This window comes from Mobula birostris, chromosome 15 (assembly GCF_030028105.1).
Source record: "Mobula birostris isolate sMobBir1 chromosome 15, sMobBir1.hap1, whole genome shotgun sequence".
Taxonomy (NCBI): Eukaryota; Metazoa; Chordata; class Chondrichthyes; order Myliobatiformes; family Myliobatidae; genus Mobula; species Mobula birostris.
The window spans coordinates 45,746,156-45,765,699 of NC_092384.1; the positions used below are offsets into that span (position 1 = coordinate 45,746,156).

At 39.0% G+C, this 19,544-nt stretch overlaps 1 protein-coding gene across 3 annotated transcripts in view; it reads left to right on the plus strand.

Moving 5' to 3' along the window:
- Nucleotides 1–930: 930 nt before the first annotated feature.
- dpy19l3 (dpy-19 like C-mannosyltransferase 3) overlaps nt 931–19,544 on the plus strand; it is a 67,774-nt gene continuing 49,160 nt past the window's right edge. For all 3 annotated transcript variants that reach the window (XM_072279170.1, XM_072279171.1, XM_072279172.1), the window contains exons 1-3: nt 931–1,091; nt 1,463–1,593; nt 4,261–4,400. In XM_072279170.1, coding sequence (XP_072135271.1) covers nt 1,500–1,593; nt 4,261–4,400 — 234 coding nt within the window. In that variant the 5' untranslated portion in view covers nt 931–1,091; nt 1,463–1,499. The remainder of the gene's footprint in view (nt 1,092–1,462; nt 1,594–4,260; nt 4,401–19,544) is intronic.

The window sequence follows — 19,544 nt, forward strand, 5'->3', positions numbered from 1 at the left end:
AAAAATCTCAAGGCCAAAGAATCAGGGTTGCTCTGTGTCATGGGAAGAGAGGAAGCAGGAGTGGAGTGGAGTGGGGTTAGAGACAAGCAGGGTTAGAGAAGAGCATGGCATAAAAAAGTCAGAGAGATGGGAGCAGTATGTGAAAACCAGAAGGGGGATGGAGTAGGGGAGGACAGGGATGGCAGTTAATGGGTGGAATGAGGTTTTTGGGTAGGCTAAACTGGCAACATAAATTCTTTCACAACAAGTGATTACCAGAGGAACTGAGATATTAAGCATACTCAAAGCTTTTTGAAAAAAGTTTCTCCTCCAACTCCTGGGAATTCTCTATTACCACTGAAAGTAAGGAAGGAGCATTATGGTATCAAATCCCTTCAAGAACACAAAATTCAGAGAATCCAGAGGAGCTCAGCATATTCCGCTCCGTCTGTCAGGGTGCCTTGTCAAGCACTCATACCCTTGTGGCCCCGATCAGCCACTTTTGAACCCACAACTCTCAAGTAGAAGCAAGTTATTCTTGATTCCAAGAGACTGTCATGGAAGAATATCAAGATGTAAGATATTCTTGGTATATACTTGAGCCAAACCCAGGACCTTAGCAATCTCTTTACTTCACCATTTGCCCCGGAGCTCTGCAATCTTTCCCCTCCACCTGCCCTGGGTACACGCAGCCACCCCACCCACCTCTGTTCACCCTTCCTTCAAAGTCCACTGACATTCCCCATCCCTCCATCAATCCTAAATCCCCTGTTTCTATATTCTCCTCTCACTCCTCCAATACCCCCCTCCCCTGCCTCTCTCCCCACTCCCGCCCCTCCACAGCCTGGCCCATCTTTCCAACCCGGTCCACTCTGACCCTGGGTCTCCCACCTTTAAGCTCCCGTCGCCATGGAAACGTCAAACAGCCCCTCCCCTCCCCCCGACCCGGAAATAGAAAACGGCAGCGTTGATGTCTCAAGATGTCGCTGATTGGATTGGTGTTGGTGGAGAATCTGCTGCTTGCAATTGATTTTCTGCGGTAGACCTCAGCGGGGCAAAGGGACTTGCAGTATTTGTGTCTTCCGGAGTCTGGCGGTCGCTGCTGTTTTGCGGTGCGTAGCGTTCGGCTCTTGGTCGCGGTTTGGCTTCAGGTTAGGATGCGAGGCTGGAGGAAAGGTGTCGGTGGAGGGCAGGTTAACAGGGCCCGCTCTGTATTCACCCTCGAACTTTTCCGAGCGGTCCTCCCGCCCACGCTGTTACACCTGTCTGATTTATCCATGTTATTGAAGTCGGTATATTGGCCGAAATCCTGGATTTCTGTCACTACCGTTATTCCTGCTGAAGCAAATCGTACCTCTGTTCTGGGCTCATGAACAGGCAACTAAACCCAACGGTTATATTCAAACGAATTGGAATTTAATCGATATAAACTTGAAATTGAAGATCTTTTGCAATATAATTTTTTTGTAATGATTGTTTGCAGGGATTGGGAGTTTCTGAGAAGCTGTGCAAAATAAAACATGAACATTTTGAGACGAAGAAAGGCTACAAAAGGCATTGAAGAACGTCCAACCCAGCACGAGGATGATGAACTCAAAGAAAAGTACTCAAAAGGTAGGCTTTCTAGACACAGCTTGTGTTACAGTTGGAATGAGACTTTATTAACTTTTGCCTCCTATGTCAAATAATAAAATGGAAAATCAATCATTAACTACTGTCTTTGTTGGTACCACAGGGCTATTGTCACCTAGTAAACGTTGTGCTGGGTCAGGGGAAAAAACGGGATGAGGAAACCAAGAAAAGGTCAAATGATCTTTTATATTTTTAATACGTCAATAGCAAGAGCCACAGTCCTTGACAATAGAAATAAAAATAGCAAAATAGAAGCCTGAATTCTGTTCAGCAACTGAAGACTAGGTAGCGTGAAATGTAGTTTTAGAAAATCAGACAAAGCTAACTTGTGTAATATCTAGTCGGTTTAAAAATTGTTGGTGGAGAAAATCTGGAAACCTGAAAGACACTTTTTAGATGCCATTTGCTGTCATTTCACATCAGATCAACAAACCCAGCAGAGACTCTTAATTGTCCTAGATCAAAGACAGATGTTAGATCAAATCTAAGAGATTGTGATGTACAGTCTTAAACATGGGTTGATGAATACTTAGATGACACTTTTGGAGTTGATGATTGAAGGGATATAGAGCAGGGTAGGTGTGTGGGATTCGTAGCTATTAGAGTATTAAAGAACATTTTGTGGTTCTTGTTCTTTGAAAGTCCCACACCAACCCTACAGTTTTGTAGATGTCCAGTTCCCTTTTGAAACTATTACAATTGAATCTACTTCAGCTACACTTTTAAGACTGTGCATTCTAGATCAAAAACACCACAATTAAAATTGCCTTCCTCATATCGAAAATAAACATGAGAGTGATTGAGCTTTATTTCTAACCTGTAGTTTTACATCAACATATTGTCAATTTTACATGCATTTCGCTTGACGTAATTCTGTTATTTAAGCTCTGCCTCGCCATATTACATCATTTCAACTTTGGAAGCCCATGCAGTCAAGCAGTGAAGTTACAGATTCCACACAGCACGAGAGATCAGTAGACCATGTTCAAAGAGGTTGGTCAGAATTTAAATAACACTGTCAGCATTTCTGGCAGGGACCCAAGATTATCTTTGTCTTGATCCAAGAGAGTAATCAGAAATAATATTTTAAAATAAAGATTCAAAATTAAACACCAGCTATGTATATATGAATACAATGGATTACAGTTAATTGGGCAGCTGCTCATTTGGGAAAACTTGATTGGGAAAATAACCATGTTTTCCTTCATTTATTTGGGACACTCTGCCGCTTAATTAGGGCAGGAGACTGTTGTCGAACAGTTTCTGGCTAGCATCAGTTCTGTGCACTTGTGTGACCGTTAGACACTACACCATGCTTAGAGTGAACAGTGAAGTAGTAGTTTGGCTTTTTTATACTTTTCTTACTACTTCCATGAAACTTCGCCTAATTGTGGCAGCTGTTTAATTAGGCCAAAATGTACTGGTCCTGATGTGTTCCAATTAACTAGAATCCACTGTATATGCAATATTAGGAAACTAATTAGGAAACTTGGATTCATTTTCTTGAAAGAATATTCACGATACTTGATGTAAGTGTAATTGAATAAATATCAATTTAAAATCAAGTAAGCGGAAATTAGTGTAAGTTTCCATTTTATGAAATAGTTGAAAAACTGAGCTGCAGTTAAATTTTCTCATTGTATCATTTCAATCAACTGGAAGCGTTTTCATACATCAGGAGTCTGTAATCACTATTGTAAATGAACAACAATGTAATAACATATTGTTAATTGAAAGATAGCTATTGAGTAAGACATCATAGATAATTTTTTCTTATTGATTAATTGTTTGGGGATCTTTTGTATCTATTTAAAAGAGCAGACTGGGCATTTCATCCTAAGTATAGCATGTCTGGAAGTATAATGCTCTTAGAATTCTCTAGTCTGGCAGAATATTACCCTAGATAAAAAGCATAGGCATACTTAAGGAACAGCTGGGTAAACTAGAAAAATCATATGCTGTTTGATTTAGGTGAAGTAGTATGGGGAAAGCTCGTGAGGAGCAAGAATACCAGCATAAAGCATATGTGTTCATTAACTTGATTTTGATCTGCGGTTGTAAATGCAGGTACAGTTGTACATCCACGCACTGATATGTGTGCAATAGTTTGCATGCATTTCCCAGTTATCTGTGTTTACTCTGATTCAGATTCCGTTGTATCCCAGTTACCAGGTCACTTCCAGGGCTGGTTTTCATGTTTACCCAAATGTTTACTTTATTGTTATTTATTATCTTAGTATTTAGTGGTTGTATGTTTTGAACTTAGTGGTGCCTTTAACATCTTATTTTGGTTACTTCTATGCATGATTTTTACAGAATTATTGTATCACAGTACGTGGGGATGCTTTTCCCCTGACAGTTTTGCTCTGTGTGTATACATAGGATTTAAAATAATTGGTGATGTGGAGTTTTCTTATTTCTTATTGGTGATTTTATTTTGCATGAATAATAAAGCATAAAACAGTTTAAAAGTAACCTACCAATGTAGTTATTAATGTCAGAATTTAGATTAGCATTTCACATATATTCCAACATAAAGACCTTGTTCAGGGTATTAAATTATTTCTATTCTTATACTACAGTAAAAATACATAAATAACTTTTGACAGAAAAATGTTGAACATAATTATTTTACTTTTCTTATTCTAGCACGCAGCTCCATAGGTCCAGGAGCAATAAAGTATGTAACCTTCCTAGTTGGTGGATTTATGGGAGTTTTCTTAGGACTTATCACCTCAGTTTATGTTGCAACTTTGCACGAAAATGATCTGTGGTTTTCAGCTATCCAGGTAAGAGTGAAATCTGTAAAGAATACTAATATTCATTCGGAAGACAGAAAATATTCAGATAGTTGGTCATTATTTAAAAACTAATGTGTTATCTTTGAATTATTAGTGATTGGCATGATAGTACCTTTTAAAAACTTCTTGCGTTACTAGTGATTTGTTTACATATTGTATTGAATACTAAGAGCATAGAACAGTATGGTATAGGAACAGGAACTTTTGCTTATGATGTTGTGCTGAACTAATTATACTAGTAATGAAATGCTTAACTAAACTAATCCCTTCTGCCTACACAATGTCCATATCCCTACATCCTCTGTACATTCATGTGCCTTTCTAACCCCTATGGTGTTTCCCTCCACGACCAGCCCTGGCAATGCATTCCAGGCATCCCCCATTCTCTGTGGTGGAAACAAAAGCAAATAGAAGACCCTCAGATCTCGTTTGAACTTGCCTCATGTCATCTTAAATACATGCCTTTTAGTATCAGACATTTCAACTCAGCGAAAAAGTTGTCAGCTATCTACCCTGTGCCTGTCATAATTTTATAAACTTCTGTCAAATTTTCCCACGACCTCTACAAATCAAAGGAAAACAGTCCAAGTTTGTCCTACCTATCCTTATAGCACATGCTCTGTAACCTAGCCAGCATCCTGATAAGGCTCCTCAGCACACTCTCCAGTGCTTCCACATCCCTCCTATGAAGGGACAACCAGAAATGAATGTAGTGCTCCAACTGCGAACTAGCTAGAGTTTTATAAAGCTGCAACATAACTTCCTGATCATGAACTCAGTGTCTTGACAGGCATGCCATATGCTGCCATCACCAACCTATCAACTTGCACAACCACTTTCACAGAGCTATGGACATTGGCCCCAAGGTCTGTCTGTACATTTACACTGTTAAACATACTGTCATTAACCATGTACTTTCACTTCACATTTGATCTCCTAAAGTGCACTGCCTATCACTTGGCTTGATTAAACTCTCTTTCTCTCCATTTTTTTCCCCTACTCTCTATCCAGTATCATGGGAGTACAGTTAATTCTGTTAATTGAGCCATTGCTTAATCAGCCATTTATTTGGACAACTCTTAAAGAACAAAAACTAAATCAAGAAAATAGGTAGGGTTTCCTTTTGTTTATTTGGGACAATATACCGCTTGAAGCAGGGGATTGTTGCTGAGCAGTTTCTAACTAGCTTCAGTCACATTCACTTTCGTGGCCATTGGACACTACACTGTGCTTAGAGCGATCATTTTTTAAATAGAGTTAATTGCGTGTATTTGTGTTCAAAAAACAGTGATTTGTCGCTAATAGTTAGTGAGAAATAAGCAGTAAGGCAATTGGGGACTGTTTTGCTCACCACAATTTCAAGCATTCAGGCTTGGAAATGCCAAAAACAGTTGGGAGTGAAAATGAAACAATTTCACTACTTCAGCTTGTTAAGAATTACCAAGGTATTGACAGTTATCTTGAATGTTACAATGAAAATGAATATTTGGAGGATGCAATTGTCTAAAGAATTGTATGAAGGCAGTCCATTATCTGCGCTAGGTGTCTGTGCTGATTTTGTTACTATACAGTCGATCAAAAGAACACAGCAGATGAATTTGTCCGTCAATAACTATTAGGAACTAATACACAGTTTTATAGTGCTGTAGAGGTACTGGTAGTGCTCTAATTTGTCCTGTATTTCTTTGAAATATGTAAATTGTTACTCAATTAAATGGTAGTTTCTTTCTGGCTGTTGAAAATCAAATGATACTTGAATTTTCAGGATCTATCTTCCTGAAATAGTTGGCATAGTAAGTGGATCCAAGTGATAAAATCAACGTTCAAACTTCCGAACTGTTTGATTACAGTCAATCTTTACTATTCAGAATGAATATTGTGTCTCTTTATAGAGAATACATTGGCATTAAGAAAATTATAATCATTCTGAATTATAATATGATAGGACAAAATCTTTAAGATTAAGGCTCAGAAGTGATGCTTGGCATTGGAAAGAATGAGTTCAGATTGCATTATCTTGTTCTATAAGAGATCATATTGAAGTGTTCTTTTTTATTATTTTCTGATGAGACACCAAACCAAGGCTTAATGTGTCCCTTAGCTAAGTGTAAGAGTTCCCAAGGCATTGTTTCAGAGAAAAACAGGTTACTGCTAGTGTTCATTGTCATTCAACCATACACAGGTACACAGCTGAACAAAACATTGTTCCTCAGGGGCCAAGGTGCAAAACACAGTACATATAGTCACACACAGCACTTATAGTTACAATCCAGCACATACGGTAGCACAAGCCCCTCAGAGGCATGCCTGAAAAATTAACAGGTTAACATAAAGTGTGAGGTGCATGCATATTACGTAAGTTAGTATAATATTACTGACACAATTATAGTAAAGAAGTAGTATAAATATGTGAAACAGCAGTGATAAAAGATGGAAAAAATGAGCAGTCAATCAGTGACCAGGCCATTCAGACTGGGTGTACGTGTGTGCTGGGTGGCAGCAAGGTGTTAAGAAGTCTAATAGCCTGGGGAAAGAAGCTGTGACCCAGACTATAGTTCCAGTTCTTATGCTACAGTACCTTCTACATGACAGCAAGAGGTCAAACAGACTTCTATCTCTATGTTGAATATCTATCTTTTATTCATTGGTATTGAAACACTTTTTATGTTCCTGTTGAGCATCTTTGCTCTGTGCGGCATTACTGCTGAAAGTACATTTATTATCCAAGTGTGTATGCAGTATACAACCCTGAGATTCGTCTTCCCACAGAGAGCCACAACAGGCAAACACCGTGGAACCCTTTCAAAGAAAGCATCAAACACCCATCGCGCAAAAAAAAACAAATTGCACAAATGGCGAAAAACACAGGATATAAAACATCATACCATGGAACAATTGAAGCAGCCTAGGAAAGTTCAATAGGAATGTTTAGTTTAGTTCAGTTCAGTTCAATTTAGCGCTAGTCATTCCTTGACTGTAGACCGTAGATCCAGTCTGCCATGATCAAAATCACACAATATAGCAATAAAAAAAGAACCATACACCAGAAACCCATCATAACATAAACTACAGAGTCCAATCCACAAACTGTATCTATTAAACCTTGCCCAAGACCCAGGCTGCAGCAGCATTGAGCAAGAGGGAGAGAGGTACCGGTCAACTGCAGGCATCTTCTCCCAGCCGCAGCGAGTGAGAGGGAGAGAGAGGGACTGGTCGAAAGCAGGGATACGGCGCTGAACACCCACTTGCCTTCCACTCTCATCCTCATTCATTTCATTCTTGCTCAGCACTTTAATCACCAAGAAATGGAGTTGATCGTGGGCTCCAGGCTTCTCAGCCTCCAGGCCACACACTTTGCTCAAAACCTCACCAAACTGCCTCACAGACAGCAAAGCGCCAGATCGTCCAATCAGCCCGAAAACACACCATCAAACTGTAAACCACAGGTTCCAATTGTAGCAGAATCATATTTGAAAGAAGAAGTAGTAGTAAAAGAAATAATTTTGTGAGTTGTCTAAAGGACATCGCCTTTGGTCATCTTTCTGCATGTCAGTGACTTAATCCTTCCAGATTCTGGCAGAGGAGCTGATCTCCCTGATTTGTGTTTTGTTTGTGTTTCACTGTATGGCAAATTCACAGGCTTATTTGAATTTGGAAACTTATTTGAAATATTTGACATAAATATTTGTTTATGCTGTTAGGTTGGAGGTTATCCAGATGGAATATAAGGTGTTGCTCCTCCAACCTGAGAGTGGCCTCATTGTGGCAGTACTGGTGTCATGGACAGACATATCGGAATGGGAATGGGAGATGGGATTAAATGGAACACTTCATATTTTGTCTGAGTACACCTCCAACCTGATTGTATAAACATCAATTCCTCTATCTTCTGGTAATTTGTCCTCCTCCCCTTCCCTCTGTCTTTTTCCATTTCCCATTTCCCAGTCTGGCTCCCCTCTTATCCCTTCCTTTCTCCTCACCTGCCTATCAGCTCCCTCTGGTGCCCCCCTCCTTCCCTTTCTCCCATCGTCTACTCTCTCTTCTATCTGATTTCTTCTTTTTCAGCCCTTTCCTTTTTCCACATATCACCTCCCAACTTCTCTCTTCATCTTCCCACCTCACTCCAGCCCCCCCCCCACCTACCTACCTTCCCTCTCACCTGGTTTTACCCATCACCTTCTAGCTTGTACTCCTTTCCCTCACCCACCACCTTATTCTGGCTCCTTCCCTTTCCTTGCTAGTCCTGATGAAGGGTCTCAGCCTAAAACATCGGCTGTTTCTTCCTCTCCATAGATGTTCCTTGAGCTGCTGAGTTTGTCCAATATTTTGTATGTATTACTCTGGATTTTCAGCTCCTGCAGAAACTCTTGTGTTTATTGTTGAAGAGTCTGATTACAATGGAATAGAACCTGTCCTTGAACTTGGTGATGCATGGTATCCTTCCTGCTGTGGTATCTTCTGCCCAATGGGATTTGGTGCTTAATTTTCCAATTTAAACCATTTGTTTAAATTGTGAACAGCATTCTTCGCACTGATCCTTGACAAATAATGTCCATCCATTCTACTGTTTCTTTTCCCTGCCCCATCATGATTTAGTTGTAATTTCACAAAGCAGTTATTGTTATCAGACTCTTCAAAAAGTATGATATAATTGACATAGCAATAGCTGTTTTATTACTTTCAGTTTTATTTTTTCAAATAAGTGTGATCTCATGGAAATCTTCTTCATTATATTTTTATTTTATTTGGCCCATTGCATCTTTGAGTAAGAATTCACTATTTTCCAGGCATCAACATTACTAATTGGTCTCCAGTTGTTGATAGATGGAAAAATAGTCAGCCAAATTTGTTAATTCTGACCAAGATGCTTATCTACTCTAATACTGTTTTCCTGAACTTGACCTATATCTCTTGATTCTCTTCTTATTCAGGTACCTGTCCAAATGGTTTTCAAACACTGATTCTATCTGCCTTTACTAGATATTAAGGGAGCTTTCCATATACCTACCGCTCTCTGTGTGGAAAAATTTGCCACTTAGATCTTTGTTAAATGTTTTTCCTCTCGCCTTAAACCTATATCTATAGTCTATACAATCTCTCCATGTAATTAAAGTCCTCCAAACTAGGCAACATCTTATTGAAACTAGTTTAACTGTTCACCACGTCTTTGGTGTTTGTCTGTTTTTGATCTTTTAAATATGTGAATACAATCTAATCTGACAGTGTTTTTATCCCCTCTCCCAGTCTGCCTTTCAGTCTTAATTATATTGATATTTGTTTTGATTTTCTTTTGCCCTTTGTGTTACTTTCCTGGGCAATTGTGAGGCAAAATAATTGTTCAATATTTCGGGTAATTTCTTGTCTTCTCTGCATTACATTCAGATTTCACATAATGGACTCTTTGAAATCCTGGTTTTTCTTCTGTCATTTTAATTTGTGCAGAAACTTCATTGGGCTGCAATTATAAACAACATGTGAGCTTACCTAAATGATTGGTCTCTTGAGCAATGTGTCATCATGCAAAACATTAGCTGGAAAGTAATATTTTGACCTTGCCTGCTGAAAAATAATTCAAACTCTTGAAGGCAAATAACACTTATTCCATCACCGTTTTGACTTGTAGAGACTCAGAGGAGCTGATTGGGTGAGTCACTTCGTGCAGAATATCCAAACACTGTCCAAACATTGTGTGATTTATTTAGGCAGGCTACAAAGTTTAGATATTCCTACTGCTAGTAGAGAACACTGCTGAATTATCACTTACAAAATTAGTGAAAAAATAGCATCTGTGTGTGTTTAAAGGGGAAACAGACTTCACATCTTTAGGCTAGGTGGACGTGCTGCTATTAAGCTTCCATGTTCAAACAACGTAGCATAAGGCTTATATTTTAGAATTCTGATAGGAAAGGTGAGGCATTTGCTTCATTTTTTAAAAATCTCATCAACAATGAATACTAACAGGATTTTTTTATAACTGGCTTCCATAAATTAATTAGGGTACCTTGCCTTGTATTATGTCACATTTTGTTGTGTTAAGCCTTTAGGCTTGTTAGAGTTTCTGCCTAGCAGGCAAATAAGATTTATTCCATCATCCTTTTGACTTGTAGAGACTCTGAAGAGTTGATGGGCGAGTCACCTTGTGCAGAATATCCAAACATTGACCATCCCTTGTAGATACAATATGTTTCTGGTCCAGTAAATTTTCTGGTATATGATGACCCTTTGGATGCTATATGATGGGAATATGCTTAAGGTTCATTTATTATTATCAAAGTATACAACTCTAAGATTCTTCTTCCTCAGATAGCGACGAAACCAAGAAAAAAAAGAACAGCAACACGATCAGAAACTCCCAAACCCCCAGCCCCACACACAATCCCACAAGAACATCAACTCCCAAATCCCCCTTTCCTGCACAAAAGAGGCTAGAAAGAATGGGCAAAAACACAGAATATTAAAAAGCTATCAGACTGGAAAAGAAAGTCCATTGTCCATAGTCCAAATCCATACCCAAAATACAGAAAACCTTGGTAACACCCTCCGGGCACAGTAACAGGCCACACAGGCTCCCCTGTCTGTCAGCAGAGTGAGCCCACCATTGATCAGAAGGCAGGCAGCCAGCGCTCACCTTCCGCATTTACCTCGATGTTTCAATCTCCTGCCAGCTCCATTTCCTCCTTGCCTTGAGGCCCACGCTTGCTACCCTCTGGAATCCTCTCGGAGACCTTAATGATCTCCAAACAGCAAATCACAGGCTCCATCATTCCAGAAATGCATTCAAGTAAAAAAAAAACAGGAGTAAAGAACATAAAAGAAGTGAAATAATAGTTTTCTGGTCTATCCAGAAGATGTCAACCATGGGGCATTGTATGCAGGTGCCATCTTGACTGGGGGGAAAAAAAATAATAATAACGTGGAATATCAGGGGTAGGTGGCTCTATTTTTTGGAATAGGAAAACAGAAGCTGCTGGGAATATTCAGCTGGTCAGACACCATATCTGGACAGGGAAACAAAGTTAACATTTGAGACATTAGAACTGAAAATGAGAGAAGAATAGCATGCAAGCAAGAGAAGTGGACAGAACAAAGGAAATATCTGGTGGGGTGGAGACCAAGTGACACAATTGCTTTTGATGCCGCCTGGGACAGAAACAAATTAATGTGGTATGGCTGATGGAGAGTAAATTGAGATATATGAATGAGGAAAAGTAAGTTCAAATTGGGATTGTGAAATACATAACTTTGATTTCAGAAAGCTGAAATAAAAGAGAAAGCTAGAAATACTCAGCAGGTCAGGTATCATTTGTGAAGAGAGAAAAGCTGTGTTAATGTTACAGGTAGCCAGTTCTGTCGCTGACAGGGAGGGACGGTTATCCAAAATTGTTGATATTAGCATTAAGTGCCGAAGGCTGCAACGTACTATGATGTGCTGCAGTTCCTCAGACCCTTACTGTTCTAGTGAAGCCCAACATAAGAACCAAAAGCAGAGTGGGAATGGGGTAATGAACTAAAGTGACAGGTGATGACTTGTAATTGTATTATAAGGTAGTTAAACAATCTGTACTTGGTTTCCACAATGATGTTGTGAGTACCACATCCAGTACACTAAATTGAAAATACCAGTGAGTTACTACTTCATGAAGAACTGTTTTGGGCCCTGAATGGAGGGAATCGATGAAGTAAAATAAAATGCCATTCTTGTTGAAGATTGTCATTGCCTGACACTTGTGTAGTACAAATGTTACTTGCTGTTTATCAGCCTTAATGAGATTGTTGTGTTGGTCTTAACGTATACAAGCATATCAACTTCCTTTTCTAAGGAGTTACAAATTTACATAGAAGAGTCCTGCACAGGAAAGGCCCTTTGGCCCACAGGGTTGTGCTGAACCAATTAAATTTGTCACCAAATGGCCAACTAAACCAATTCCTTCTGCCTACACAATGTCCATGTCCTTCCATTTCCCTCACATTCACGTGCCCGTCTAAAGTCTCTCAAAAATTCCTAATGTATCTGCCTTTACCACCTAGTGAGTGGCAGAACATTGTCATCATGGCCCATGCACCTGATTGTTTACCTGCACTTTTTCTTGAACTGTAAAATAAAATGCATTTTTTGTTCGAGGCACAGCATGGTACCCAGCTGTTCTGGCCCAGTGAGCCAGCACCGTCTAATTTCACCCATGTGACCAGTTAACCTAGAGACATCTGTTGTTGTTTTTCCCTCGTACTGCCTCAATGTACTTGTGTTTTGAATAGATTTGTGTTGATGGCTTATAAAACTAAGCTTTTCATTGTATCTGGGTATCTGTAACAATAATAGAGTAATACCAATATCAAACTTCATTGTAATAAATTTTGTAACTGAGTAATTCAGGCAAGACCCAAATATTTAATGAATAGATGTCTCTTGATCGCACATTCAGAGATATCTTTCATCATTTTATTGACTGAAAGCAAACTCATACGATAACACATGGTTGAATTACAATAGCCATGCCCTTTGTGGACAGGGCATCATGGACAATTTTTAGCATTATTCAATAGATGCTAGTGACGTAACTAAACCAGGCAATCTAGCTAGAGGGGATTCTAGTTCTAAAGTTTAGTCTTCCACATCACAGCAGGGTTATTTTTTGTTTCTATAATTTTTGATTAATCTAGACCTTCTGGGCATCTTTAAATATGTAAAATGAATCATTTTAGGTTGGAGCCAGTTTCTGTGATGGTGAACACCCAAGAAGCACACTGAGACATCAGTCTAACTGAAAATGTTTACAAATGGTTTGACCCTTTCCTTGCTCACTTGCTGGGCTGCTTCGTTGATGACAGGGATGTTTCGGGAGCTTTCTTCCCTCTGTTTATAGGAAAGATGTCAACAAAATAGAGAGAGTACAGAGGAGATTTACTAGAATGTTACCTGGGTTTCAGCACCTAAGTTGCAGAGAAAGGTTGAACAAGTTAGGTTTTTATTCTTTGGAGCGTAGAAGGTTGATGGGGGACTTCACAGAGGTATTTAAAATTGAGGGGGACAGATAGAGTTGATGTGGATAGGATTTTTCCATTGAGAGTAGGGGAGATTCAAACAAGACGACATGAGTTGAGAGTTAAGGGGCAAAAGTTTAGGGGTAACATGAGGGGGAACTTCTTTACTCAGAGAGTGGTTGCTGTGTGGAACGAGCTTCAAGTAGAAGTGGTAGGGGCAGATTCGATTTTATCATTTAAAAAAAAATTGGATAGGTATATGGACAGGAAAGGAATGGAGGGTTATGGGCTGAGTGCAGGTAGATGGGACTAGGTGAGAGTAAGCATTCGGCATGGACTAGAAGGGCCGAGATGGCCTTTTTCCGTGCTGTAATTGTTATATGTTTGATTGTATACCATTAACACAATTGTTAGTGACTTTTCTGATCAGTTCATTATGAGGTTGCTGTACTTATTGGTTTTTCTGTATAAGTAACGAAAAGCAGTGGATAGGTAATCAAAAATGTGTATCTTTAAATTTCTTTGGGTTTTTTTGTAATTTATTTTTTATTGAATTTCATCATCAACCAAACATTTCCACAAGATATATTTCAGACACTGTACATATATATCATATAATCATATTTGTCATTCAATTAATAGTAAATATGTTTATGTTGAGAAAGGAATTTCTTGCAGGATTTCTTTTGAAATTTATTTTAGAAGGAGAGTGTTTGAAGATTAATATTTTGGAAGCTATGGTTGCAAAAAAAAAGTTTGTCAACCCTTTGCAGGTTTTCTACATTAATTACTCATAAAATGTGATCTGATCGTCATCTAAATCACAATAATAGACAAATGCAATCTGTCTAAACTAATAATACACACACAATTGTACTACTTCTCATCAATACTGAGTACACCATTTAAACAATCACAATCCAGGTTCAAAAAAGTATGTGAGCCTCTGGGGAAATGTCTTCTACAAAAGTTCTTTGGAATTAGGTGTTCCAAACAATGAATGCTGTAGGAGGTGAAAAAGAACCAAGGGTAATAGCAAAAGACCTGCAGAAATCTCTTGAACTTGCAAAAGTCTCTGTACATGTGTCCACTAGAAGAAAAACACTGAACAAGAATAGTGGTCATGGAAGGACACCATGCAGGAAACAACTGCTCTCCAAAAAAACATTGCTGCTCTTCTCATGTTTGCAAAAGACTACCTGGATGTTCCACAGCGCCTCTGGGACAAAGGATTGGACTACGGTGCAGGCACAGTAGAAGCATTACTGCACAGGTCCAGAGTGGTGCTTGAGTGGTGCTCGAAAAAAGCCACTCTCCATAAAAGAGACATTTGACCGAGCAGTTAACTTGGGAGTGGTAAGGCTTTGGCTTAACAGGCTTCGACAAGAACAGGCGGAGGCAAAGTAAGTAGGTAAGTTTATTTCTTATTTCCTTTTCTAATTTAACTCTTGAAAGAATAAAGGGTATGTCTGCAGGGCCAGTGTTCTGTTCTGGGTGTCAGATGTGCGATTTCCAGGAGACTTCCAGCCTCCCCAGTGGCGTCCACGGTATCCTGGAAAAGGGAAGGTAAGCAGCCAGAAGTTGTGATACATATTGGTACCAACGACATAGGTAGAGAAAGGGAGGAGGTCTTGAAAACAGAATACAGGAAGTTAGGAAGAAAGTTGAGAAGCAGGACCTCAAGGGTAACGGATGCCTTTGCTTATGATCTTTCAAGAGACTCTTGATTCTGGCTTGGCATCGGAGGACTGGAAAACTGCAAATGTCACTCCTTTAAGGCAAAAGAAAGGAAGTTGCAGGTCAGTTAGCCTAACCTCAGTGACTGGGAAAATGTTGGAATCTATTATTAAGGATGAGGTTTCAAGGTACTTGGAGAGACTAATGATAAAATAATTCAAAGTCAGCATGGTTTCTGTAAAGGGAAATATTACTATACAAATCTGTTCTTCGAGAAAGTAACCAGCAGGATGGACAAAGGAGAAGCAGTGGATGTCATTTGCTTGGATTTTCAGAAGGCATCTGGTAATGTGCCACACATGAGACTGCTTAACAAGATAAAATCCCATTACATTACATGGATAGAGGAATGGCTGACAGGCAAGATGCAGTGAGTAGGAATAAAAAGGCCTTTTCTGGTTAGCTGCCAGTGACTAGTAGTGTTCCTCAGAGGTCAATATTGGGACCGCTATTTCTCATATTGTTTGTCAATGATCCAGATAACGGAATGTTTGCTTTGTGACAACATTTGCAGATGATATGAAGATAGGTGGAGGAATAGATAGTGCTGAGGAAGCAATGCACTTGCAGCCGGACTTAGACAAGTTGGAAGAAGTGGCAGATGGAGAACAGTATTGGGAAATGTACAATAATACGTTTCGGTAAAAGGAACAAAAGTGCAAACTATTATCTAAATGGGGGGGTGAGAATTCAAACATGAGGTGCAAAGAGACTTAGGAGTCCTCGTGCAAGACCCCCAGAAGTTTAATTTACAGGTTGAGTCTGTGGTAAAGAAGGCAAATGCAATGTTGGCATTCATTTCAAGGGGAATAGAATTTAAAAACAAGGAGATAATGCTGAGGCTTTATAGGACACTGGTCAGACCGCACTTGGATATTGTCAACAGTTTTGGAGCCCCATATCTCAGAAAGGATGTGTCGTCGTTGGAGAAAGTCCAGAGGAGGGTCACAGGGATGATTCTGGGAATGAAGGGGTTAACATATGAGGAGCATTGGGCCTGTACTCACTGGAACTTAGAAGAGTGCAGGGAGATCTCATTGAAACCTATCAAATGTTGAAAAAACTAGATTTGGTGGATGTGGAGAGATGTTTCCTATGGTGGGGGTGTCCAGAACTAGAGGCACAGCCTAAAAATTGAGGGCAGCATTTTAGAACAGAGGTAAGGAGGAATTTTTTTAGCCAAAGAGTAGTGAATCTGTGAAATGCTCTGCCACAGATAACTGTGGAGGCAAACACCATGGATATACTTAAAGCGAAAAATGATAGTTTCCTGATTGGTTGGGATATCAAAGGTTATGGCAAGAAGGCAGGTATATGGTGTTTTGTGGGATCCAGGATCAGCCATGCTGGAATGGCAGAGCAAACTCCAAGGGCTGAATGGCCTAATTCTGTTCCAATATCTTATGATCTTGTGGGACAGTGTTCTGTGAACAGATGAGACAAAAGTTGAATTTTTGGCAGAAATGCACATTGTTTGGAGGAAAAAGGACACTGTACACCAACATCAAAACCGCATCCTCATCCTTTGCTGCTCCAAGGCTTGGGCAGCTTGCAGTCGTTGAGGGAACAATTAATTCAAAATTGTATCAGGACATTTTACAGGAGAATGTCAGGATAGTGGGTCGTCACCTGAAGCTTAATAGAAGTTGGATGATGCAACAAGACAACGATCCAAGAGTAAATCAACAACAGAGTGTTTTAAAAAGGAGAAAATTTGTGTTTAGGAATGGCCAAGTCAGAGTCCAGACATTAACCCAATTGAGATGCTGAGGCAAGACCTGAAGAGGGCTATTCATGCAAGGTATCCCAGAAATATTGATGAACTGAAACCTTTTGTATGGAGGAATGATCTAAAGTTCCACCTCACCGTTGTACAAGTCTGATCAGCAGCTACAGGAAATGTTTGGTGGAGGTTATTGCTGCTAAAGGATGGTCTACCAATTATTAAATACATGTACTTTTCCAGCCTGGACTGTGAATGATTAAAAAATGTGTTCAATATAGACATAAAAAGTACAATTGTTTGTGTGTTATTAGTTTAGGCAGATTGTGTTTGTTTGTCTATTATTGTGACTTAGATGAAGATCAGACCGCATTTTATTAGTAATTAATACAGAAAACCAGGTAATTGCAAAGGGTTCACAAACTTTTTTTCTTGCAACTGTATGTTTTGGCATAGCATTTCCTACTGGTTAAATATTCTATTTTTGAAGTTTTACAAGTGGGTGAAAGCCACTCATTACAAAGCATCCATTACCATTTGGTGGATGTTTAGTTGGATACCGTGTTGGCCTAGTTTAAACCTCCATCACACTAAGCTTTTGCATAAACATACCAGTGTCCGTTATAGGTCTAGCTTGACTGTATCCTGGGTGGAAATGTTAAATTGCACTAGTAAGAACAGTCTATGTTCTTAAAAATATTTGGGATGGAAAGCAATTGGGAGGCTTTCCATTATTAAATCTTGCTGTTTGTTTTGGATACACAAGTCAGCAGTTACATAGCTTGGAGGGGAAATATATTTTAAAAATTTTCCTTTGCTGAGTACTATGCGAGGTCAGTCTATATTTGACATGCTTCTACAAAGCAGGCAATCATTCTAAACATAAAATGTTCTTTTTGTGTGTATCCTGTCTGAGCTGAGATTTGATATTTTCTATCCAGGATGTAGCCTGGCTGGGTAAATCACAGATTATAGTAGTGTATTTGTGTAAAGGCTTAAAGTTCATTATTTAAGCTAAGTAACAGCTGTATCCAACCAAAAATGTTGGATCGAAAGTGCTTAAGATTGTGATTTTAGGTAACTGCTTGCCAAGCACTGAAAGTGCAGTTTGGTGAGCAGTTACATTGTCTGGTTAAATTTTTCCTTGTATTTACTTTAGCTTGATTGCATTAGGTTTAAAAATACAATTTTTTAAATCACTTTTTCAAAATCAAACCAAATAGGCCGGAGTTCAGAACCATTGCAAATATATTGAATATTTTCTTCTGCTTTGGATGAATTGAAATTTGATTGAGGAGGATATTATCCAAAGTGAGATAATGGTCCAGACTTAATCCTAGACAATCATTAAAATTAATGATTTATTGAAACCCAGAAGATGAATGACTCATAACTGCCTGTCGATGTCTTAGATTTTTGATGACGCCATCAGTTATATGATATTTGGTAGTGTGCTGGTTATTTGCAGTCTTCGGCAAACCAGAAGACTGTAGTTTCCTTTTAGCAGGAGCATATTATGACAATAAGAAAAAGGAAGAAGCGATATGCAATTGTCAGTGATCCGTCACTGTATAGCTTGGAAAGGAGCCCAGAACAGCCTGATGATTGTGCTGTTGGTCATGGAAATAGTAATACTACTTTTCATAAAGTGGCAGTAACTGAAATCTGGTCCATTTTATGGAGAACTGAAACTGTCCTACTGCTTGCTCTCTCAGTGGGCCTAATACTGGGATGCTTTCACACCTGGTATGTTCAATCACTGCATGAGAACTTCCTGTGGTTTTCAAATTTACAGGTGAGTGTTTTGCTAATTATCTTTCAGTGGAAGAAGTATACAAAAATAATACCCGTATTTTCATTTCAGATGCTAAAAGTGTGTAATATTTTCATCCCACAAAGTAAATGAGATGCATTGAACATTCTTATTTAGTTTTCTTAAAATATAGTTGTGTATTGGAATGTCACACTATGGTTAATTAAATAAGTTTTAAGCTTGGAAGTGCAAACAATAGCCTTGAAACATTTTTTTGTGGAATGCATAGGACTTTTTAGTGATTGATTTTTGTCTATCAGAATCAGCTTGTTTTGTTTCTAGACCTGTTATTCCAGGAAATGCTCAAAGTAAAAATATTCAAGCATGATACTGAAACTTGTCTTTCCTTAACAACACAAGAAGCAGGAGCAAGACTAGATCAGTTAGCCAAATGAGCCTACTTCACCTTTCTATATAACGTAGAAAATACTATATGATTTTGGCTTCAATACTATCCTTATTGGTCTATACCGAGACTCCTTGACTCCTTTGTAATTTAAATGTATGTCCTTTTCTGCCATGGATATATTTGAGGACTCTGACTCTACTGCTCTGAGATAAACAATTCCAAAAATCCATTGCATTGGCAAAGGGGTTCCTCCTCATCCCTAACTAAAATGGAACTTAATCTGGAAATATAAAAAATTCTGACTTATGGATACCCCACTAAGCAGGCTCTTTTCTCAAATTCCAACCTGTCAGTTCCCCTTGGAATCTAACATAAGATAACTTCTCATTCTACTGTACTCCAGTGAATGTAGATCTAATTACTCAACCTTTTTTTTTGGCATGTAACTCTTGTCATTATAGAAATCAACCTAGTGAGCCTTCTTCGCACTGCCTTGGATGCAATTATGCCCGCGCTTACGTTTCCTAT